At 35.1% G+C, this 21802-nt stretch overlaps 1 protein-coding gene across 2 annotated transcripts; it reads left to right on the top strand.

Moving 5' to 3' along the window:
• The first annotated feature begins 4615 nt into the window (after positions 1–4615).
• Positions 4616–11271, top strand: LOC129887192 (uncharacterized). 2 transcript variants are annotated; one of them, XM_055962183.1, is made up of 11 exons: positions 4617–4921; positions 6159–6323; positions 6429–6547; positions 7882–7956; positions 8217–8310; positions 8396–8455; positions 8547–8612; positions 8698–8796; positions 9858–9902; positions 10705–10801; positions 10889–11271. In XM_055962183.1, the coding sequence occupies exons 1-11, from the start codon at positions 4799–4801 to the stop codon at positions 10975–10977; spliced, it is 1032 nt and encodes a 343-aa protein (XP_055818158.1). In that variant the 5' UTR covers positions 4617–4798; the 3' UTR covers positions 10978–11271. The 2 variants fall into 2 exon arrangements, with proteins under 2 accessions (XP_055818159.1, XP_055818158.1); XM_055962184.1 differs by lacking the exon at positions 8547–8612 and having other exon boundaries at positions 4616–4921.
• The last annotated feature ends 10531 nt before the right edge of the window (positions 11272–21802 follow it).

The raw sequence follows: 21802 nt of genomic DNA, 5'->3' as shown, positions 1-21802 counted from the left end.
GATGAGTTAGAAGTTAGAATCGAAGCGAAGAAATTAGTTCATGCCATGACGATCTATATAGAAGGACAATTTTGTTGATGCATTCCTGCTGGCATGTGATGTTTGGACATAGAATTGAGCCCTTATAAATGGGCAAAGCCAATTTAAAGAGAAGAGAGAAAGGGTATTTCGAATCTCGATCAAATAGCATAGAATGGGACTGTGCCAAGCATAGTGAGTTAGGTATGGGCTTTCTTTCACTACTAGAAACACTATTTGGTATAGATAAGGTGAAATTTGCAGTGGTCATGAAAATATATAGGCCCCTTCCCTTCTCTTTTGGATGAATGGGGTGGTTTAGAAGGCACTTTCCGTTCTACGATCCCTCCGAGCAAAGGGTTAGGCAGGTAGTATAGGCCCAAGTAAAATGACCACCGAAGGGTATTTGGAGTCTTCTTCTTCACTTGAATGGAGATGGAAAGCGAAGAGGACAGGTTTGAAACTCATTTGGTAATCTTCTCCTGAAGTTTGGGCCTTGACGATTGGCCGACCACCTTTTATGTTAGAAGAGTAAAATGCCCAAGGCATAGCAGGATGAACCAATGTGAATAATTGTAATCTTTGTTGCCTGAATATGACTGGTGCTAACCACACTAGGCATGAACATCTCACTCTAAGATAAAAGGAATGAGGGGAAGAATCAACGAGGTGAGTGTTCTCAAAGAGAAAATTATGATGGAAAAGCGTGAGGAGAATTTAAAACTCAAGATATGCAGAATAGAAAGACTCTTGCTGAGGTGGCATAGTGAGAGGTGAGATCAATAACAAAAAAAGCAACAGAAGATCCTACAGTAGTACATTCGGTTGTTTGTGGTCTCACTTTCTCATTCTGATAGACTAGCTTGCGCATCTTGTCTTTGGCACTCATCCTTGGCTTGGGGAGTGCTCTATATCTTTTGTGTCAGCGAAGGAAGGATAAAAGCAATCAGCTGAATGATTGTTATTCCACTTACGGTTACAGTGCCTCTAGTCAGAAGAAGCACTTATGGCACCGGTCCTGATTGATTGTTTTGAAGTGAATGGCCTTTTCCTACTAATGAGTATAGATATGCGGCCTTAGTATTAGAAAAAGAATTAGCAAGGGTACGTGCAAAATCTTCAATGAATACCGGGGAATTGGCCAAGTATTATTTCACTTCCTTTTAGTTCAAGCTATTCCTTAGCGATTGTTCATCTTCCACTCCGCGAGGCCTCCAGAAAAAAGGCGTTCTTTTTCATGGATTCTCTCCATCTCAAAAGTGGATTCCCTGTAAGGGTACTTGAGTATGACTATGACTATGAAAAGCTTATCGAAAGAGGAGGAAAGAGTGTAAACTCGACTCTAAAATTTTCAGTTGCCTCCTTCTCTCTGCCCTATAACTAAAAAAAGGAGCACGGCGAAAAGACAACCCAGTGAGAGCCTTGCTCCAAGGCTAGGTGTTGTTTCAATTCACCGATTTAGATTTTTTTATCTAAAAAGAATCGATAGGTTCTTTCTTTCTGGAAATAAAAACTAGTTTTGTTGAGGAACAAAGTAGCTCGTCGCTTACCAGCATTTCTCTTGGGAAGGAAAGCCTGAATATTTTATGTAGATTGATCAATCTCTACCTGTTTGAGTGATCATCTCGATGGGGCTCCGCACATTGGGAAAAGGTTAACGCGATGGGAAATCGACTATCTTTGACTCTAGCCTCTTATTTAACTCGCTACTTCGTCAACTTCTTAGTCCCTCATGAGTGTGGTACGCAGCTCACGGTGGAGCACTCCAAAGGCTTGGTGAGCTAGGTTTAGTGATTGGGGCGGATTCCCTTAATATTTGAAGTGTAAACTCCTTTGACTGTTCTTTGAAGTTCGGCCATGTGATCTCCCTTCCCAGGTATTGGAGAGCTAATTGAAAGAAGTGCATAAGAAATAACAGATCTGAGATAGAAGTCGAATACGATTAAGTAACTAGGGGTATCACACCCCCGAGGAGAAGGACATTATTTCTCAAATATTAAATCAATTCACTCTTCAATGCCTTTCTTCAGACTATTTAATCGGTTGGAGCGTAAGTTTCTAATAGTGGTTCCATAACAGAGATTTTCGTTCTCTTTCCTGCCCAGGAAGGGGGATCAAAGAAAGGTAGCTTTCTTCTCTCCTGGACGGATGGCAACTTATATAGTGGTCGACCTTCCTACCAAAATGCCTTCTTGGTCGAAGAGCCCTTTTTTTACTAGTAAGGACGCAGGAAGCAAAAAAACTTGCGCGAAGCCCTTTCAGTTGTTCCTATGTCGAATGAGTTCATCATTACATTCATGCTTCACCTAAATTGAAGGAAGGCGACGCTTCAACTCGATTGACTCAATATAAGGCCTCGACCTTCTCGAAGGTGTGCTTTAAAAATTCAGAGTAAAAACTGACTTTCTATCTGGTTAGTAGGAATTTCTTGCCTACCAAGGGATTAGAGAACTAGAATAGGTTCAATTCCTCTTTGATGTAAGGTACGGTAAGTCACTCTAAGTTATGCGTGTAAGGCCACCCTTCTTTCCTTGTCCGAGGGACTTTTTCTTTAGAATTTCTTAATAGAAAGGGAATTCCATTGTTCAGAAGAGAATACAGAGAATCCACGAGGAGCTAGAAGAAGACTGTTACTATCCGGCTATCTCGAAATTCAATGTATGAATAAAAGGGATTTTAAGCGCTTTCCTCGTCTTAGCTGCGTACTCAATTCGCATAAAAAAGTGGGAAGGATTTACTGTCATTTAGAAGCACAACATGATGCATATCCGCTCTCTTGCCCGCATGCTTCAAGATCGAGTTTGACTTGCTCAACGAACTCGATTTCCTTTATGTCTTTCTTTAGAAGGCTCCATTCGGGGTTTTTTTCCAGTACCTCTCGCTTCCCAGAAAAGAAATCCATAAAGTCCTCGGTAGGATTGGCAACATCCCCCCTCAAGGCTGCCTTCAGCTCCATACTAAAAACGCTGACCATGAAGGGACATCACGACTATCCTTTCTGGTAATACCGAGCTTTATATGATACTGATTAGTGAAGTAGCTTCTTAGAAAGCAAAGAGATGTGACGATGTAGCAGTTTGAGAATAAGATATATGACTAAAGCTTTGGGACAATGCTCCCCAAGAACTATGTGCCCAGAGTTCTATCCCTAGCCCTTTCACCTTCCACTCAATGCTTGTCTAGCCTCTCCAGCCAAATTGAGAAATTCATCCTTCGTTTTATTTTTTTTTTGTTATGAAAGGCGGGTCTTCCTAGTGGGTGCTTGGAAACATACTTTCTGAAATAGGCCCTACCATGTATACAGTTTGCGAAACAATGCCTAGCTGCGGTGTTAAGCTCTCATAGTGGGCTAATTCAAGAATTGAATGAAATGGGGCCTTTTCATTTTCTAAATTGGAACTTAATTAAACTAAAGAGTCATGCCGAATCTCGTAATAAAGGGAAAAAAAGAGCTTGATCCACTCGAAGAGTTTTCCACCCGGACTCTGACTTCTTTCTGATTCTCCAATCCCTACTAATACCTAATAGATAACGAACCTGAATGGCTTTTTTAGGGCCAAGCTTTTTTATTGATTCAGGGCGCAGCGAAGCCAAATTCAATCAAGGAAAGGGGGCTTACTTTTCCTGAGGCTGATTCATCCTATTCAAATTTAGCCAATTCATTAAGGTTATCACCTTCTACCCCAAAAAGTATCCATCCTTTTCTTTATTTATTAAGCCTCACTGCTATGGGACTTCTTAAAGAAAACTACAATCGCAGTTTATCAACCACTCACAAGACCACCGAGATCTTCGACTTAGTTCCCAGAGGTAATTCACCCAGCCCTATCCCAACCTATACAAGGAGGGCGAGCTACTTTGTTCAAGCCTTTCTCTTTCTATTTTGAAATACTTTCGACTATAACCTCCAATTGAATCAACCGGAAAACAGTAACAGAGAAACAGAAAGAAAAATGAATTCACAATTTCCCAAAACAGAGAAAAAAAATGAGCTGGTGAGATAATATGATACTCACGAATCAATTGGACAGTAGAAATGGCTGCTTTCCTCTATTAATGGAGTTCGAGCTCACATGAGAGGAACAAATTTAGAGAGAAGAATTATGTGAAGTGCATTTCATTGAAGAAAATGAAAAAGTGAATAATCATTACAGAATATTGTATGTATATATACATGAGTCAATCAACTAACTACCTTGACTCTGACTTCGTAACAAATTTAACTAACTAATTTACTTCTAACTAGTCCTAACTCTAACTCTGATTCTAACTAACTCTTCCAATCTCATCATATATTGTTGTTATTGACATTTTTGAATCAAAATATAAACAAAGAATATTTTTATTCATTTCACGTAGTTTAAGAATATTTTTAACTTTTTTCAAAAAATAAATATCTATGAAAAAGTTATTTGTATTATTGTATACCGGATTATATTTGGGCTAAATGTTTGGAAGGTGAATTTTAAGCTATTTAGCTAATTATATATTTTTGAAACTTTTCCTTTTTTATACCCTCATTATTGATCAGTACATTATAATCTCTCCATTAGTAATCATTGTTTAAACAATTAGTAATATATAGTAGTAGCAAATAACATAACCAATATGTGAAAATTTTACTTTCCATCCCCTACAATGGAAATAATGATTAATATTGAATAAGGAAACTCCATCATTTTCCCTGGGTATGTAGGTATAAAAAGAGAGAGAGAGGTTTTGGTTGTGGTTTTGATCAAATCCAAAGTGGCTGTTGTTATTTGATCGAAATTGGTTGACGATGTCTTTCTCTTTCTTCAAGGCTTCAAGGCCTAAAACTCCATCAGAACTCGCAAAAACTGTCAAAGACAGTTTTAATGCGCTTGATTCCATAACTGTTGCTGAAGTTAAAGCCCTCGAGAAGGTTCTTTTTCTTGGACCCATTTGATTCTTTACCTCTATTTTATGATTTGTCATATTCTTTAGGGAACCGAGCTTTCTGGGTTTGTTTTTTTACCAACTGTATTTTTCTTGTTTTTACCTGATTTGGCATATTGTTTAGGGAACTGGTTGTTGTGGGTTAGTGTTTCTTTGCAGATTTTTGGGAAAAAATACAAGCTTTATTGAATTTGTCAAGAAAAACAAACAAAAGGGTATCGACTTGATTATTGGTAATATTGTTCAGCTGTATATAAGCACTACCAACCTGGTTAAGAATCAAGACAAATAAAAAAGAAAATGGAAATGAGCCTATGGTTTGATCTTAAATTCTTTTCTAAATAGAATGGACGGGGAGTTCTACTATTCTCCTTGTGGCGTGGAGACGTAGTTTAGTGATCATAGGTGTGAAATAAGTAGAAGTGATTGAGTGGAGAACTAGTTAGTACTGATTCAAATTTCTAACTGCTTAGAAGCAAATGAGCATTGCAATTGATCTATGGTTACGGGCCTGAACTGAAATTGCTATTTTGTTATGTATTTGGGTGCTTAGAAGGAAATGTTTTTGGTAGATGTTATCTATTGGATTATAGGAATTTCTATTACAAAAACATAATCAGATGCTTTCCACTTGTTCAAGCGAGGCTCAGCTTAGTGAAAGGAATGATTTGGATAGTTGGAAACTGTGATATGGACTTATGGAGTCTGGAGGAGCTGAAGGACTGAATGTAGATTAATAGACAAGTGTTAAGTAAAGTTAACTGCACTGCATATCTTTCATCATAAAATGGAATTAATAGCAAAAATTTTGACAAAGGGAGTAGGTTTTTTTTTATCAGTAGGTTAGTTAAGAGAGCAAGTACTTACTGAGATAATGAAAAATTATTTCACTTTTTAGTTCATTTTAGTTGTAACTCTAGGCGGTTCTCGAAAAAAGATAGCGAAAAAAGTTATCCCCAGAGTCGAGATTGAAGAGGAATGCATAAACCAATGCTTCCATAGATTCGATCGTGGTTTACAATTATAGCTTTCATACCTGTTTGTTTCTTTTTATATTCTTTTTTTTATCAGTGTTTTCTAAGTTGAAAAAAATACTTCCTGTCCCAAAACATTGGAAACTAAGAGTAAGGCTTAACAGGGTAACTATCTCTCCTTGCTTCTTTTGTTCGTTAGAATCTGTTCCAAAGAATGATAATGTTTTTTCAAATATCCCTTTCTTACAGGCTATGGAAGAAGTTGAGAAAAATATTGTGGCAATGAAAGTTATGCTCGCTGGAGATGGAGAAGTTGAGCCGAACCCAGATCAAGTTTCACAACTAACACTTGAAGTTTGTAATGAAGATGTTATTGCTCTCTTCATTCACAAATTACTTATATTGGGATGGGAAGTATGTTTTTATATCTTATCTGAAAGGAAATTGAATCTATGATCAGACTTAATACACTGTATTTAGTTTGAGATTCTATGACTAATTATTATGTCTTTTGCTTAGGCTAGAAAAAATTTGGTCCATTGTTGGTCTATTATGTTGAAGCAAAAAGTTGACTCCACATATTGTTGCGTGCAATACATGGAAAAACATTTGGAATTGCTGGACTTCCTAGTTGTTTGGTAAGCAAGTCTAACTTTTTGTGCATGCACATCTAAAGAGGGTAGAACCACCATCATTTGAAGATAATTGAAATTATTTTTAGAACAATTCCTCTAGTTGTAAAGATGACTTTGTAGTATGTGTTTCCATTTTGGTAACCTGCTGTCTGGTGGCGGTGAAAGTGCTGGGGAACTGTAAAAACTTAGCATCACTATTTCCTTTAACAGAGTGATAGTATTGTTAGTCCATCCTGACTGATTGAACTATGTGATTATATAGGATTAAGGGAAGTAATTATCTTTCCATATGCTGATGGGGAAATTCATTTCAATCATATAGGCTTCGTTGGCTCCACGCATTATATATATCCTTAGAGTGAAGAATTCTCTCTGAAAATTGTCTTTTTAACACTCCTACTTCTGAATTAGCATACCAGAAAACATTCTATTTTCTTTCAGTGGGATAAATATCTCTTTGTTCATTTCCTTTCAATTAGTTTGTTACTTCTCATTTTTACGGCCATTTAGTATTTGAAACTTAAAAGTTTTAATTGCCATATATGATATATCAATACTAGGCTGCTGGCCCACCGACACTTGTATTATGAATGTGTTATTAATCCTTTATAACAAGGCCTTACCATATCTTTCCTGTTTTGATTATAAATATGACATCTGATATTAGAGGTTCTTTTCCTCTAGCAATAGCATTTCTACTCCTCCCTTGTGTTTAGGTTTACCTAGTTACTTTACGAAATCTCTCTTTGACGTGTTCTGGTGACATCTTTAGCTTTCTTAGCAGCTAAACTAGGGAGTCTTGAAGAAGAAGAAAATTATCAATTCAGATTAAACACCTGTAAACAAAGATAAAATATGGTACTAGAAGGTCTTCAAAGAAGATGAAAGTTGAGCAAATAGGATTCAATAAAAAGAATTATCAACCTTTATCCTTTAAGAGTTGGGTTCTATTGAAAGGTAAGGTAAGTATACTTAAGATCTCAAACTATAATGACCAAATATAGACTGAAAATATTCCTGAACAACTGGTATTTATAGAATCCAGGCAGTTAGATTTGGATAACATTCTTCCAGTTTCAGAAGTTCCTTATTGGCTTACCTATTCATCAATAAAAAGTTCCTTATTGGCTTACACGTGAACACCCTATGATCTATTACTCTCTCCAGCATCTCTATTCCTCCTGTTCCCCTCTCAGTAACCTTTTAACATTTATTTATAAGGTAACTCTCGATAACCTTCTAATTTTTAGTAAACATAAGTTACAGTTTATTGTGAAATGTTGTCACTGAATAGTATAAAGATTCATGTTACTAAAATATTCTGATTTCACGAGCAGCTATGACAACAAGGAAATTGCAATGCATTGCGGAGGTATGCTTAGGGAATGCATCAAATTGCCAAGCCTTGCAAAGTAAGATATTCGCACTTCCCTAACCCTGACTGTGTGAAGAGCTGCTTTTTCACCATCAGATTCTTCAGATTCTTGAAACTTCTTTCGTTTTTGCCATTATTTAGCCAAGATCTTTCATTGTTACTTTATTTCTTTGAATGGATTCGTGTTTTAGGTCCAGATTCTCAAAATTTGCTCAACCTCTTCAAGAATTTGGTATTTTACACCCCAAAGCTTTCCCCAATTGGTTTTTTCTTATGATTTTATGTACCTTCTTTTAGATACATCTTGGAGTCTCCCAGCTTTGGATTGTTCTTCAAGTTCGTGGAGTTGCCGAACTTCGATGTTGCTTCTGATGCATTTTCTACCTTTAAGGTCATATTTTCTGAAGTTCAATATTGTGCTTGCTATGCACAGTTCTCTGTGAATGCTGCTTTTAACATATCTTGGAATTCTGCAGGATTTACTCACCAAGCATGAATCTGCTGTGTCTCAATACCTGACTGATAACTATAGTGAGGTTTGTTACATCTTAATCATCACCATTATTTATCCACTGATCAGTCTTAGGTTTAGTTATTTTCTTAATACCTATTGACTGTTACTTCCAGTTCTTTGAGCAATATGAAAAACTCTTGACTTCTCCTAATTACGTGACAAGAAGGCAATCTCTGAAGGTTAATTCCCTCGTCAGTATTTTTTCTTTCTTTTGATTGTTTCTATGGCTCTTCTGCTGCTGATAAAATGTTTCATGAAGTTTAGCTTCTCTCAGAATTTCTTCTGGAGCCTCCCAACTCCCATGTTATGAAGCGTTATATAGCAGAAGTCAGCCATTTGAAAGTTATGATGAATCTACTGAAGGTATTTCATGTTGTTTCTCGCTTGCTCTATCATAGTAATGTTTCATTGGTGAGGATAGCTGGTATATGAGTGTAGGAACTGTTGCGTTACATAGTGTGCCACATCAGTATAAAACAGCATTTGAAGGGGTTTGTAAAGGTCTGTACCTCCACCTTGCTTCTTAAGGTTTTGAATTAATTGCTCAGATTCTTCTCATAGGTCATAGCAACTGGTACAACCCAGGGAGAACCACACCCCAAAAGCTAGCTATTGAGGTGGGAGAGCCCAAAGCTATATAAGCCCCACAACTCCCCATTAAACTGATGTGGGACTCATGTCCCTTAATTAGCTTTTGGGGTGTGGTTCTCCCTGGGTAGTACCAATGGTATCAGAGCTACCCACCATCCTTTGTACATGTCGTGCCTTGGATGGTGACACCGGTATTGCAGTGTTGTCCCAGGGCTAGAAATGGTCTAGTGCTAAACCGTGAAGGACGAGAGATGGGAGCGTGGTGGTTTGTTATGATCTTATTACTTGAGTCCCACATCGGTTTAATGAGGAGCTGATGTAGGGCTTATATAGCCTTGGGCTCTCCCACCTCAGTAGCTAGCTTTTGGGATGTGATTCTCCCTGGTTGTATCAACAACCTTTGAGAGGTCCATTCTCAAACATAAGTGGTATTAGTTTATGAACTGCAAAATCGGGTTACACGTGTAGAATGGTGTTAAGTTATGCATCATCTCCCATTCAGTATAGAAAGACATCTACAAGGGTTTATAAAGGTCATCTCTTAAGTTTTTAGATAGGATGCTCAGACTCTTTCAGTTGAACTATGTTGTTGACAGCACTAAATGAAGGAACACTAGGTGACTCGATAGTTCATTCTCAATTTTGTCCTTATCTGGAAAAGAATCAGGGGACAATATGAATTTTTTGGACAGTTAAGATTGGTCTTAGATTGTATCTCAGGACCTCCTCATGCAATATACTTGCTTTAGTTGGACTTGGGTGGAGATTTATAGGATTGTTTCTCTTTTCCTCGTTCAGTATAAAAATGATACTTTGTTTTTCTGCACATGCAGGACTCAAGCAAAAACATCCAAATCTCTGCTTTCCACATTTTCAAGGTGATATTGTCTTGCCTTTAGATATCCTGCTTTTTGATAAGAGGGGAAAGGGGAGGAAGGAATCATTCTGCTAACTTTCTGGGAACCGTGGGAATTCCCAACTTGAAAATGTGAAACTCTTTTCTGCATGAAGAATCAACAGAAAATCTGCATAGTAATATCTCATGGAGCATGCGCCACTTGTAGCCAAAGATCTAAGCAGATTACTTAACTTATAGTTGTGTAGATCTCCAAATACCTAGAAATGGAATAGGATGATTAGTAGTTGCATTACTCTCACAACCTAGAACCCTAAAGTCCTTTTTCCGTCAGATGTTTTCATAGTATTTCTTTTAGCCATGATTATGGTACACCTACTATGCAGAAATCCTATTGTCTCTTACATAAGCAGACTCATCAATATTCCATCATGTTTAGAAGAGTGCTTCAAATATGATCTTTACTTGTATCAATCAACGTCAACAGCAATAAAAGACGGTCAAATTCAAGAATTTGCTATTTGAGACACAAGTTTCAGAAATCCAATGGGAAGGTTGCAAGTTCTCGAGGATTTTGTGGCAGTGTCGATCCTCATTGAATATGATTCCATTATTGTTCATACTATAATAAGATATCTGAAGTGCTTATGATCTGTCTCTCTCCTTTCAGTAATTAAGCATCCATATTTCTGTGGTCCGGGCCTTCTCTATAACTCGCATATAGCAAAAGCTTAATGCACCTGGCTGGCTGCCTTTTTATGTCCTGTTTGCTCATACAGATTTAAGGTATATGCAGTCCTCATGCCTATACAATTCTCTTGCAGGTGTTTGTTGCAAATCCAAACAAGCCTCGAGAAATAAAACTTATATTGGCAAAGAATCATGAAGGGTTGTTGGCATTGCTAAACAACCTTGGAAAAGGTATGCATATAAATCTATAGGGTACAACTGATCTTGAGGTTTAGCATCAGTATGTTTTTCAATTCTCTGAATTATTCCGTGATACAGGTGGTGAAGACGATCAATTTGAAGAAGAAAAGGAACTGATTATGAAGGAAATAGAAAAGGTGTCTCGGATGGCTAACTTGGAATCTTAAGTATATTCCTTTTTTTTGCATTTTGTCAATCATTCTCATTCTTTGAAGTTAAAGGAAATGTCTGTGTGGGGTGCTGCTTTCTTCAACATCATCTCCCAAGTCTAGAAAGAAATGCCATGTACTAATCTTCTGATCAAACCTATTTTCTCAAATATAAGCTATTGAGTGGAAATTTTTGTGCAGTCTGTTGACTTCAGAGAGAAATCATCCTTTATAGATGAGATTATCAAATGTTGATGGACTGAGACCTAATGTTATACTTCTGCTGTTTATCAATCTTCCTTCTTTGTCCTAGTGGTATCCTCACTTTCTTTCTTCCCCTTTCATCATGCTGGCCTAAGACGCATCTCATAGTGTTTTCTGTGACCGAGAGTTATATCAAGAGGGATTTTTCCTTAATAAAAAGAGTACCAAGACTACGCCCGTTTTTTGCTCCCTCAAATGATAGAAAAAAGGCACTCCTGCCATCGTTTGAGTGACTCATAGGCTTAGCCTTATTCCCCCCACCCCCAGCAGTAGAAGTGATAAAGGGGTTGAACTAAGAAAAGTCTCATAAATAAAGGGAAGAAAGAGAGACAAATGAGAAAGGCAATTTGTCACAGAAAGTTAAGTTGTTCCTCTTTACCTATCCATTTGCAGCTAATACAAAACTGTTAGAAAATAATGGATGTCTTTTTCTTTCTTTTTCTTTTCCCCTACCCCTACTTTTCCCTCACCCCTTTTTTCTTTTGTCTACTTTGGCCACTGATCTTTGGCTATAAATTGCCAAAGATTTGGCAATGAAAAATGTATATGGATACATACGAAATACATTGCAATTTCCTCTCTTTCTCTCTTTCCCTTACTAACTCTCCTTTTTAATTTGCCAAGTTAGTTTATTTTATAACATGTTATCAGCACGAGACTCTAATTTTTTTTTAGAAAATTAACTTCTATATCAGGTATATCTATCGAAGAAATTTAATTTTAGTTGTCTTTATTATTTCTAAATTAATTTTTATCTCAGTTTTTATCATGTCAAACTTGTCAAAATTGGAGTTTATGACACTTGATATTTCTGGCAAAAATTATTTGTCATGGGTACTTGATGCTGAAATTCACCTTACCGTTAAGGGTCTTGGTGATGCTATAATCGAAGGAAATAAAACATCAAGTCAGGATAAAGTGAAGACTATGATTTTGATTCGTCATCATCTAGATGAAAGCCTGAAGGTTGAATACTTGACAGTGAAAGATCCACTTGAATTGTGGAAATGTTTAAAAGGGAGGTATGACCATCTCAGGGCAATGGTATTGTCAAGGGCTGGTTATGAGTGGATGCACTTATGATTTTAAGATTTTAAAACTGTAATTGAGTATAATTCTGTTGTATTTAGATTAACTTCTCAATTAAAATTATGTGGGAAAACTATAAATGATGAGGACATGTTGGAAAAGACACTAACTACTTTTCATGTCTCTAATGTGATATTACAGCAGCAATACCGTGAAAAAGATTTTCAAAAATACTCTGAATTGATCTCATGTCTTCTGGTGGCTGAGCAACATAATGTTTTGTTAATAAAAAATTATGAAGTCCGTTTCACTGGAACTGCTTCATTATCGGAAGCAAATGTGGTAGAAGCACATGGCCAGTCGAAAAGAAGAGAAAATAAAAAACAAGGCCACAATATTGTGCATGGACGTGGCAATGACAGACGGCGATATAATAATCGTCATGGTGGTGGTCAACATAAAATGGAGAACAATATAAGTTCTCAAAGAAGCCCTTCAAGAAGTAACTGTCATCGATGTGGCATGAAAGGCCACTGGAAAAAAGAATGTCGGACGTCTGAGTATTTTGTAAGGCTTTATCATAATTCCTTCAAAAGAAAGGCAAATAGAGGTGGTGCCTCTTCTTCTAATGCTTGGATAGAGTCACACTTAACGTTTGAAAATAATGTTGAGGCAAGCCATTCACATAATGATAATATTGAAGCAAATCTGGGTTTGAAGGATGACGATTTTAATGACCTCAATGACATTACTCATTTGGAGGTTGAAAACTTCTTTAGGGATTGTAGTTGATGTTTAATTTCATTATATGATTTACAATATATTGTCTTTTTATGTACTTTTGTTTATTATGTTTTTACGTTTATCTATTTAAAAGAAAAAAAAAGGTCTTATGTTTTTCTAGCAATATTGTGACTTATTTTATCTCATAGAATATATTTTTATTTTATGAAGATAAATAAATTTTTCAGTCTTCAATTGAATCCAAAATGAGTAATGGAGATATGTGTCTTTTGAATAGTGCCACAACTCATACGATATTAAAAGAAAAGAAATATTTATGTCATTTGATTATGAAAAAGGCATATGTCAATACAATATCCGGTAGTACAAAATTGATTGAAGGCTCTGGAAGAGCGGCCTTATTACTACCTGGAGGAACGATATTGGTAATTGATAATGCATTGTATTGTAGTAAGTCTCAAAGAAACTTGTTGAGTTTCAAGGTTATTCGCCAAAATAGCTATCATATTGAGACTGCGAATGAAGAAAAGGTTGAATACCTTTATATTACTATAATAAATGCGGAGAAGAAAATTATGCACAAAAAATTACCTGCACTTTCTTCTGGATTGTACCATACAAATATTGGTACTGTTGAATCACATGCCATAGTAAATAAAATGTTTACTGATTCTAATGATTTTATCATTTGGCATGATCGATTGGGTCATCTTGGTTATAATATGATGCACAGAATTATTGAGAATTCACATGGACACACTTTGAAGAATCAGAAAATTTTTCAATCTAAGGAATTCTCTTGTGTTGCTTGTTCCCAAGGAAAACTGATTATTAAACCATCAACAATTAAGGTTGGGATTGAATCTCCTGCGTTTCTGGAACGTATACTGGGTGATATATGTGGGTCAATTCACCCTTCATGTGGACCATTTAAATATTATATGGTCTTAGTAGATGCATCTACAAGATGATCACATGTGTGCTTATTATTAACTCGCAACATGGCTTTTGCGAGATTGTTAGCTCAAATTATAAGGTTAAGAGCACAATTTCTAGATTATGCAATAAAGACAATTCATCTTGATAATGCTGGTGAATTTACATCTCAATCCTTTAATGGTTATTGTATGTCGGTTGGAATAAAAGTTGAGCATCCAGTCGCTCATGTTCATACTCAAAATGGTCTAGCAGAATCATTGATTAAACGCCTCCAATTGATAGCTAGACCATTGTTAATGAGGACAAAACTTTCTCTTTCGGTATGGGGTCATGCTATTTTGCATGCAGCAGCACTTGTGCGTATAAGGCCAATAAATTTTCATGAATTTCCCCATTACAGTTGGCTTTTGAAAGGGAGAAAAATATATCCCATCTTAGAATTTTTGAATGTGCGGTATATGTTCTAATTGCTCCACCGCACCGCACAAAGATGGGTCCCCAAAGAAGGTTGGAATATATGTTGGGTATGAGTCTCCTTCAATTATAAAATATTTGGAACATATGATTGGAGATTTATTTACGGCAAGATTTGTTGATTGTCATTTTGATGAATCAGTATACCCAACATTAGGGGGAGAACATAAGCAATTGAAAAATTTCGACTTCTCTTGACCCTATTTCCAACCTTCTCTACTGTGGAGTGTCGCATTCTTCTTTCCTTAAGGTTATTTGATGTGTCTGGATAGTAGGGGTATCATGGCCACTTTCAAGAAGATTAGGAACACGTTTCAAGGTTCAAAAGTGTGGGGTGTAACAGGATTCGTGCACAATTCCACTGTATTATCCACTGAGTCCCTCACTAGAGGGCCAGGGCATGTATGTATAAATGTGATGATGTGATGAAGTGTTGTAATAAGGAGGTGATGGTTCTACAGATATGATTCACCGGACCCCTGATAAGGCCCACTATATTGAAAATTTGAGCATGCATGATTTTACTTTCCCAGGTATAGGTTGCTGATTTGATAATTTACCCCCTGCTTCTATACTTTAGGGATACTTCCAGTTGTGTTATGTTATGTTTTACATACTCAGTATATATGTCGTACTGACCCCCCTTCTTTCAAGGGGGTTGCGTTTCATGCCTGCAGGTACAAATGCAGGTTTTGAGAGTCTGTCAGCTTAGGATTCCGTTCAGCTCAGCTGGAAGAGCCTCCATTGTCTCGGAGCCTAGTTTTTGGCACTGGCCATTGATGTGTAGTATTGTTTTGTTATTCAGGGGTACGTTGGGGGCCCTGTCTCGCCATGTGTTGTCGTTAATATTTTTAGAGGTCTGCAGACATGTATATGTGGGTTGTATGTGTAAGTTTTGTTCAGTTGGGTGTACATGAAATGTCGTAAAGGTTTATATGTATGGCAGCCTTGTCGGCTTACATGCCCTTTCATGGTATAATCTAAATGAAAGAGGCTATCGGTTTATGAAAATGTTATCACCCAATAGGGTTCTGTTGCATGGTATTATGTTAATTACAGTTCGACTTGACCACAACTGATAGACACATATACGGGAGTTCAGATCGGACCCCAACCGTGGCCTACGGGGTTGGATCGTGACACAAGCAGCCACGAAATTTCAGCACATTTAGAGAAGTTTTGAGGCGCAATTTTGACGAGTTTTGGCCAATTTCGAGTAAGGTAATTGGAACTCATTATCACTATATCATTTAGATCCTCGAACAAATCAATGTGAGCAAGAAGTTCAAAAGTTGATTTATTTGCAGAATATTGCAAATCAATTGCTGGGTGCATTTACTAACCTTCCACGGGTTACTAAATCGCATATCATAGATGCTAATACTCAAGTTCGAGTTGATATCCCGATAGGATAACTTGTTCAGGCAAATGAGTATAGGTCATGCTTAAAACATGGAAGACCAATTGGTTCCAAAGATAAAAATTCTCGAAAAAGAAAAGGAATAAATAATCAAGATGATCATAATTTGGAGGCAATTGCTCAAGAAGAGCCCAGAGACACAACAAATGGTGATACCACTAAGGAGGTCCAAGTACCTGAAAATAATGAGAATGAAGAAATCTCAATAAGTTATGTCTTGACAGGAAAAAGGTGGAATCGAAATGATATTGTGGTCAATAATATTTTTGCTTATAATGTTGCCATTGAAATAATGCAACAAGATAAGGATCTTAAATCAAAATCTGTCGATGAATGTAGACAAAGAAATGATTGGCCAAAATGGATGAATGCAATTCAATCAGAGTTAACTTCACTTGAAAAACGTGAAGTTTTTGGATCAATAATCCGAACACTTGAAGGTGTCAAGACAGTAGGGTACAAATGGATTTTTGTGCGTAAACGAAATAAAAAAAGTGAAGTCGTGAGATATAAAGCGTGACTTGAAGCCCAAGATTTTTCGCAAAGGCCTGGCATTGACTAAATGGAAACATATTCCCCTGTGGTGGATGCAATTATCTTCAGGTATCTAATGAATTTGACAGCTCATGAAAAGCTTGAAATATACCTAATGGACGTGGTCACTACCTATTTATATGGCTCATTGGACCACAATATTTTTATAAAAATTCCTGAAGAATTCAAAGTGCGTGAAGCATACAAGGAATCTCGAGAAACTTTCTCAATAAAGCTTCAGAAATTCTTATACGGGTTGAAACAATTAGGGCGCATGTGGTACAATCGTCATAACGAATATTTGTTAAAAGAAGGATATAAAAATGATCCAATTTGCCCTTGTGTTTTTATGAAAAAATTTGGATCTAAATTTGTCATAATAGGCGTATATGTTGATGATTTGAATATTATTAGAACTCCGAAAGAACTTTAAAGGTAGTAAAATGTCTGAAATAGGAGTTTGAATGAAAGACTTTGGAAGGACAATTTTATCTTGGTCTATAAATTGAACATTTTGCAAATGAGATATTTGTCCTTCAGTCAACATATATTGAAAATATTTTGAAAGAGGTTTTATATGGATAAAGCACATCCATTGAGTACCCCAATGGTTGTGAGATATCTTGATATTAATAAAGATCTGTTTCGATCTCATGAAAATGATGAAGAGCTTATTGGTGCTGAAATACCATATCTTAGTGCAATTAGTGCATTAATGTATCTTGCCAACAATTCTAGATCAGATATAGTTTTCTCTGTAAGTTTGTTATCAATATTTATTTCTTCTCCAACATGAAGACACTGAAATGGAATTAAACATTTATTCAGATACCTCCGCAGGACCATTGATATGGGATTGTTTTACTCAAATGAATTCATGTCGAAATTAATTGGTTATGCAGATGCAGGATATTTGTCTGATCCCCATAAAGGTCAATCACAGAAAGGTTACTTATTTACATGTGGTGGTACAACTATATCATGACGTTCAACAAAGTAAATTATGGTTGCCACTTCTTCAAATCATGCAGAGATAATAGTCATTAATGAAGCAAGTCCAGAATGTGTTTGGTTAAGATCAATAACTCAACACATTCAAGAAACATGTGGCATTTCTTTGACAAGAGACGCTCCAACAATATTGTATGAAGACAATGTTGCATGTATAGCTCAATTAAAGGGAGGATACATCAAAGGAGACAGAACAAAACATATTTCACCAAAATTCTTCTTTACCCATGATTTTCAAAAGAAAAGTGAAATAGATGTTCAACAAGTTCGTTCAAGTGATAATTTAGCAGATATGTTCACCAAGGCATTGCCAACTTCAACCTTTGAGAAATTGAGATACAAGATTGGAATGCGTCATCTTCGAGATATTAAATGATGTCTTCATCAGGGGGATTATAATACGCGCTGCGCTCTTTTTTTCTTAGTCTAGGTTTTGTCCCATTGAATTTTCCTAACAAGGTTTTTAATGAGGCAGCACTTAATGCGTATTTTCATATGTGTACTCTTTTTTCTTCATTAGGCTTTTTTTCCCCTGAATTTTTTCTAATAAGGTTTTAATGAGGCACAACATATATGGGCGTTTAGGATAGCTATATATATTTATTCTTTCATTAGAATTTGTTCTTCTTTTCATGGACATCCAAGGGGGCCTACCCCCACTTTTCCCTCACCCCCTTTTTTTATCAACTTTGGCAACTGATCTTTGGCTATAAATTGCCAAAGATTTGGCAATGAAAAATGTGCATAGATACATACGAAATACACTGCAATTTCCTTTTTTTCTCTCTTTCCCTCACTAACTATCTCCTTTTTAATTTGTCAAGTTAATTTATTTTATAACAAAAATTAAAATCTTCTCATAGATGATTAATGGGAATTATCGTTCGCTATTTTCTTGATTTCTTTCAATTTTTTGGGGATAAGTTCACAAATGGCTCTGAAAGGAATGATCTTGAATTTTTGAGCTCAATAAGGCAAAACCTAACCAAAATAGCCTCTTTTGTATTTAATGAAAGTTTGTTGGGAGATGTGAAAGTAGCGAATGATTTTGATGGTCCTAGATTTTTTTGTTGTTGTCTATAACACAATTTTATGTTTTTAATCGTGCTTATGATATTGAAAATGATAAATTTTGTGTCGCATAAGAATTAGAAAATTTATAGTAATATCATCTACATAGTTTTTAATTGCAATCGCTAATAAAAAAAGAGCATTTATATTTATATTGTTTAACTAATATGGAGTTTGTGTTTCTTTAGTTTATGTTGCAACTATAGGAAAGTTATGTCATGAATTGCCTTTAAGGATTTGCCATCGTTTTAGTTGATTCATTCTTGTGTGTGAATGTGGCATGTTTTGGCCATCCGCCAACAAAGTAATGGCCTTAGCTTATTTTCTCTTTATAAAATAGCATTTAATTATAAAGTAAAGTTGTGATCATATCCCACTAGGAATGATAAGTGAGGCCTCTAAATAAAATAAAGTATTGAGGGTATGTGACACCAACAAAAACAATGGATCTACTTTTGTGGGTGCAATTATTAGACTTTTGTGTTATAAAATTTTGGTTTAGAAGTCTTTGACTTTTTGTTCCTTTTTCAAGTTTAGGAGTCCTTTTTGTTAGCATTTGCTCAATCTTTTCTTATAATTAAAATTATTTTATTTGATGGAAAAAGTTTTTTGGAAAAAAAATAATCTCTGTCATAAAGTTAATCATTTTTTGAAGGAAATAATGGATTTCTATAAATTGAGAACCCAAACTTCAACAAATAATAAAATAACTTCTTCAATATAATTGTTAAAAAAAAATTAGGAGGGGCAGGGGGAGGGGGTGGTTATTCTCTCAATAAGTGTTGTTTTTTTCAATATGCAAATTTTCAGGTTGACATTTTTTGTTTTATCATAATATTTTTTGTTATTGTTAATTTGTTATAAGTAGTTGTGTTATATTATCATGCTCATTTATAATGTAGTTCATTTTTTCTTTGCCTTATTATTTAGAGTGTGTTTTCGTGTATCAATAACAACATAACTTTGATTTTTGATATCAACGATGAAAATTTGTTTACTACATTTGATTTTGCTCCTTAATTGATATGTGATGATGAATTATCATGTTTCACTTCAAGTACATTTTTATCATAAAAAATTCATGTTATTATTTAAAGTTTTGTACTTAACAATATGACGTAAACACAACCATTTATCTTTATATATATATATATATAAAATTATTAATTAATGTAATACACATCAATTAACTAGTTATTTTAAAAGCTTGAAGGTGCTTAGAAAAGTTAATTGAACTTTTTGCCCTTCATTAAAAATTCTACAATAGATACAATTGTTGTTTACTATTTTTCCTCAAATTATTATTTAATTATCTATATAATGTTTAAAATTAAAGAGTCCTTAAATAGTAAGAGGAAAATATATTTTAAAAAATAATGTGTCACGATCCGAGACTACCCTCTAGTCGAGACGCGTGCTTAGAGACATAAGTGCTTCCAAGCTAACCTCATGACATGTCATGACACTAAGATTTATAAGAACACAAGATATAATTGAAAAGCGGAAGACAACATGAAAAATCTAATAGAGTCTAGCATATCAAAATAAACAATATTTGAAAGTCAACATAGAGGAAATCTAACTATCTGTCTGAAAGCCTCTACTACATAGGCGAGTTGCTAGGACAAGTCCCTAGCTAACTCTGAAGTCTGAAACTAAAAGACCCAATTGAACATAAAGGTAGACCCCGACATCAGGACATGAGGACTCACCAAAATACTGCAAGCTGGTGGGAATATGTACTAACCGCGAGCTTGATGATGTGCGTCAAAATCTATAGTATAAAATAATATAGACAAAAGAATGTGCGGTTAGTACTTGTAATTTACTGAATATGACATGAGTAAACATGATAAGTCTGTAAAAACATGGTGATACAATGATCAAGTGTAAAGCATGAAAACTGAGTAGCTATACTAAAATATCTAAAATACATGATTAATGCAATAATCAGAAAGTTTAACTGTGGGAGATACTATTAACCGACATAAACCATGTAACCTACATCATAGATTTCAGTGTACTACTCCCACACCGGAAAAAAAATGCCCATACTTGCCAATGTATGAACCATAATATATGAGCAAAGGTGGATCCACTAAGCTAATGTCGAAACAAGCCTACGGTGACACGTAGTTCTGGGACTTATGGATTGCTACTAAAGTTCCACAGACACTAAACAGAAACCTTCATCCCAAAAGTTCACTTGGTGCTAAGTACAATAAAACCTCTATAAATACATATGCTTGGGATCGAAAAAAAATATTTATTTATCGAGATTATTAGTTCATCGATAAATGCATAAAATATTTATTTATCGATAAATAAATATTTATTATTTTAGAGAGTATTTTGCAGTATGTGCCATAAGAAAAAAAATATTTGAATTAAGAATTTCTAAAGTTTAAATCTAGGAAACTAAAAAGTGTAGTTTTTGCATATTTATTATTTAAATCTAGAAAAACTAAACGAATTTAGTGAAGTTTAATGTTTCTAATTGTATTCATATATATAGAATATGAAGAGATTTTATGTTAACTATAAAAGGAAAAAGTTAGATGTTTAAAAATCATAATCCAAGTATAATATTTTTTCATCATTTGAAAGACCTACAAAAATCATCTTTAACCAATAAAATAAAAAACGCAATATGTGAGCATAAGAAAGAGAATTCAACTAAAGAATCATATTTTTTTAAAAAAATAGTTATTGGTCTAGTATTATTGACTGATTAAATATATATATATATATATATATATATATATATTCTAAATGTATTCTAGTAATTATTACTTTATATTTTTTCTGGGCCTTTAATACTTTATTTTTAATTATTATCTAATGCATTTAGTGAGAATATTACTTTAATATAACTGGCTCAAGTCGGGACCGGAGAAAAATATTCATTTAGCGAGATTATTACTTTATCGAATATTACTTCATCGAGGTTTTACTGTATGCTCCCAACGAAAAATATGCATAAAACTGATATAGTAATACTATGATAAAACTGTATTTCTGATAATCTGATAAATATGTAGAGTAGCTTCTAAATAATGATCCAAAACTGATAATAAGTGGAGATACTTTATTCAAAAGCATCAAATATTGAATGACACTTTATTTGAAAGCATTTAAAATCATGAAAATCTAATAATCAAAGACATGTATGTGACATAGCATAATTTCTATATCGTGAAAATATTTGTATATATGTGGGTTCATGAAAAAATTATTGAAATCATGCAATTCTAATTGAAATCGTGGAATTGAAGATCACACAAACTAAAGCGCTGGGTAGATCGTAGATTGCCGAGTATGAAAGCGCTAAAGAAGGGGGTAGGATCTCTCCTATAA

This window comes from Solanum dulcamara, chromosome 4 (assembly GCF_947179165.1).
Source record: "Solanum dulcamara chromosome 4, daSolDulc1.2, whole genome shotgun sequence".
NCBI classification, from domain to species: domain Eukaryota; kingdom Viridiplantae; phylum Streptophyta; class Magnoliopsida; order Solanales; family Solanaceae; genus Solanum; species Solanum dulcamara.
The sequence above is the reverse complement of the archived record's forward strand: the minus strand, read 5'-3'. Positions and strand labels throughout refer to the sequence as shown.

Coding starts and splice junctions, on each gene's coding strand:
- LOC129887192 (XM_055962183.1), top strand. CDS start 4,799: ATGTCTTTCTCTTTCTTCAAGGCTTCAAGGCCTAAAACTCCATCAGAA. Junction 8,613..8,697: donor CAAGAAGGCAATCTCTGAAG/GTTAATTCCCTC, acceptor CATGAAGTTTAG/CTTCTCTCAGAATTTCTTCT. Junction 9,903..10,704: donor CTGCTTTCCACATTTTCAAG/GTGATATTGTCT, acceptor ATTCTCTTGCAG/GTGTTTGTTGCAAATCCAAA.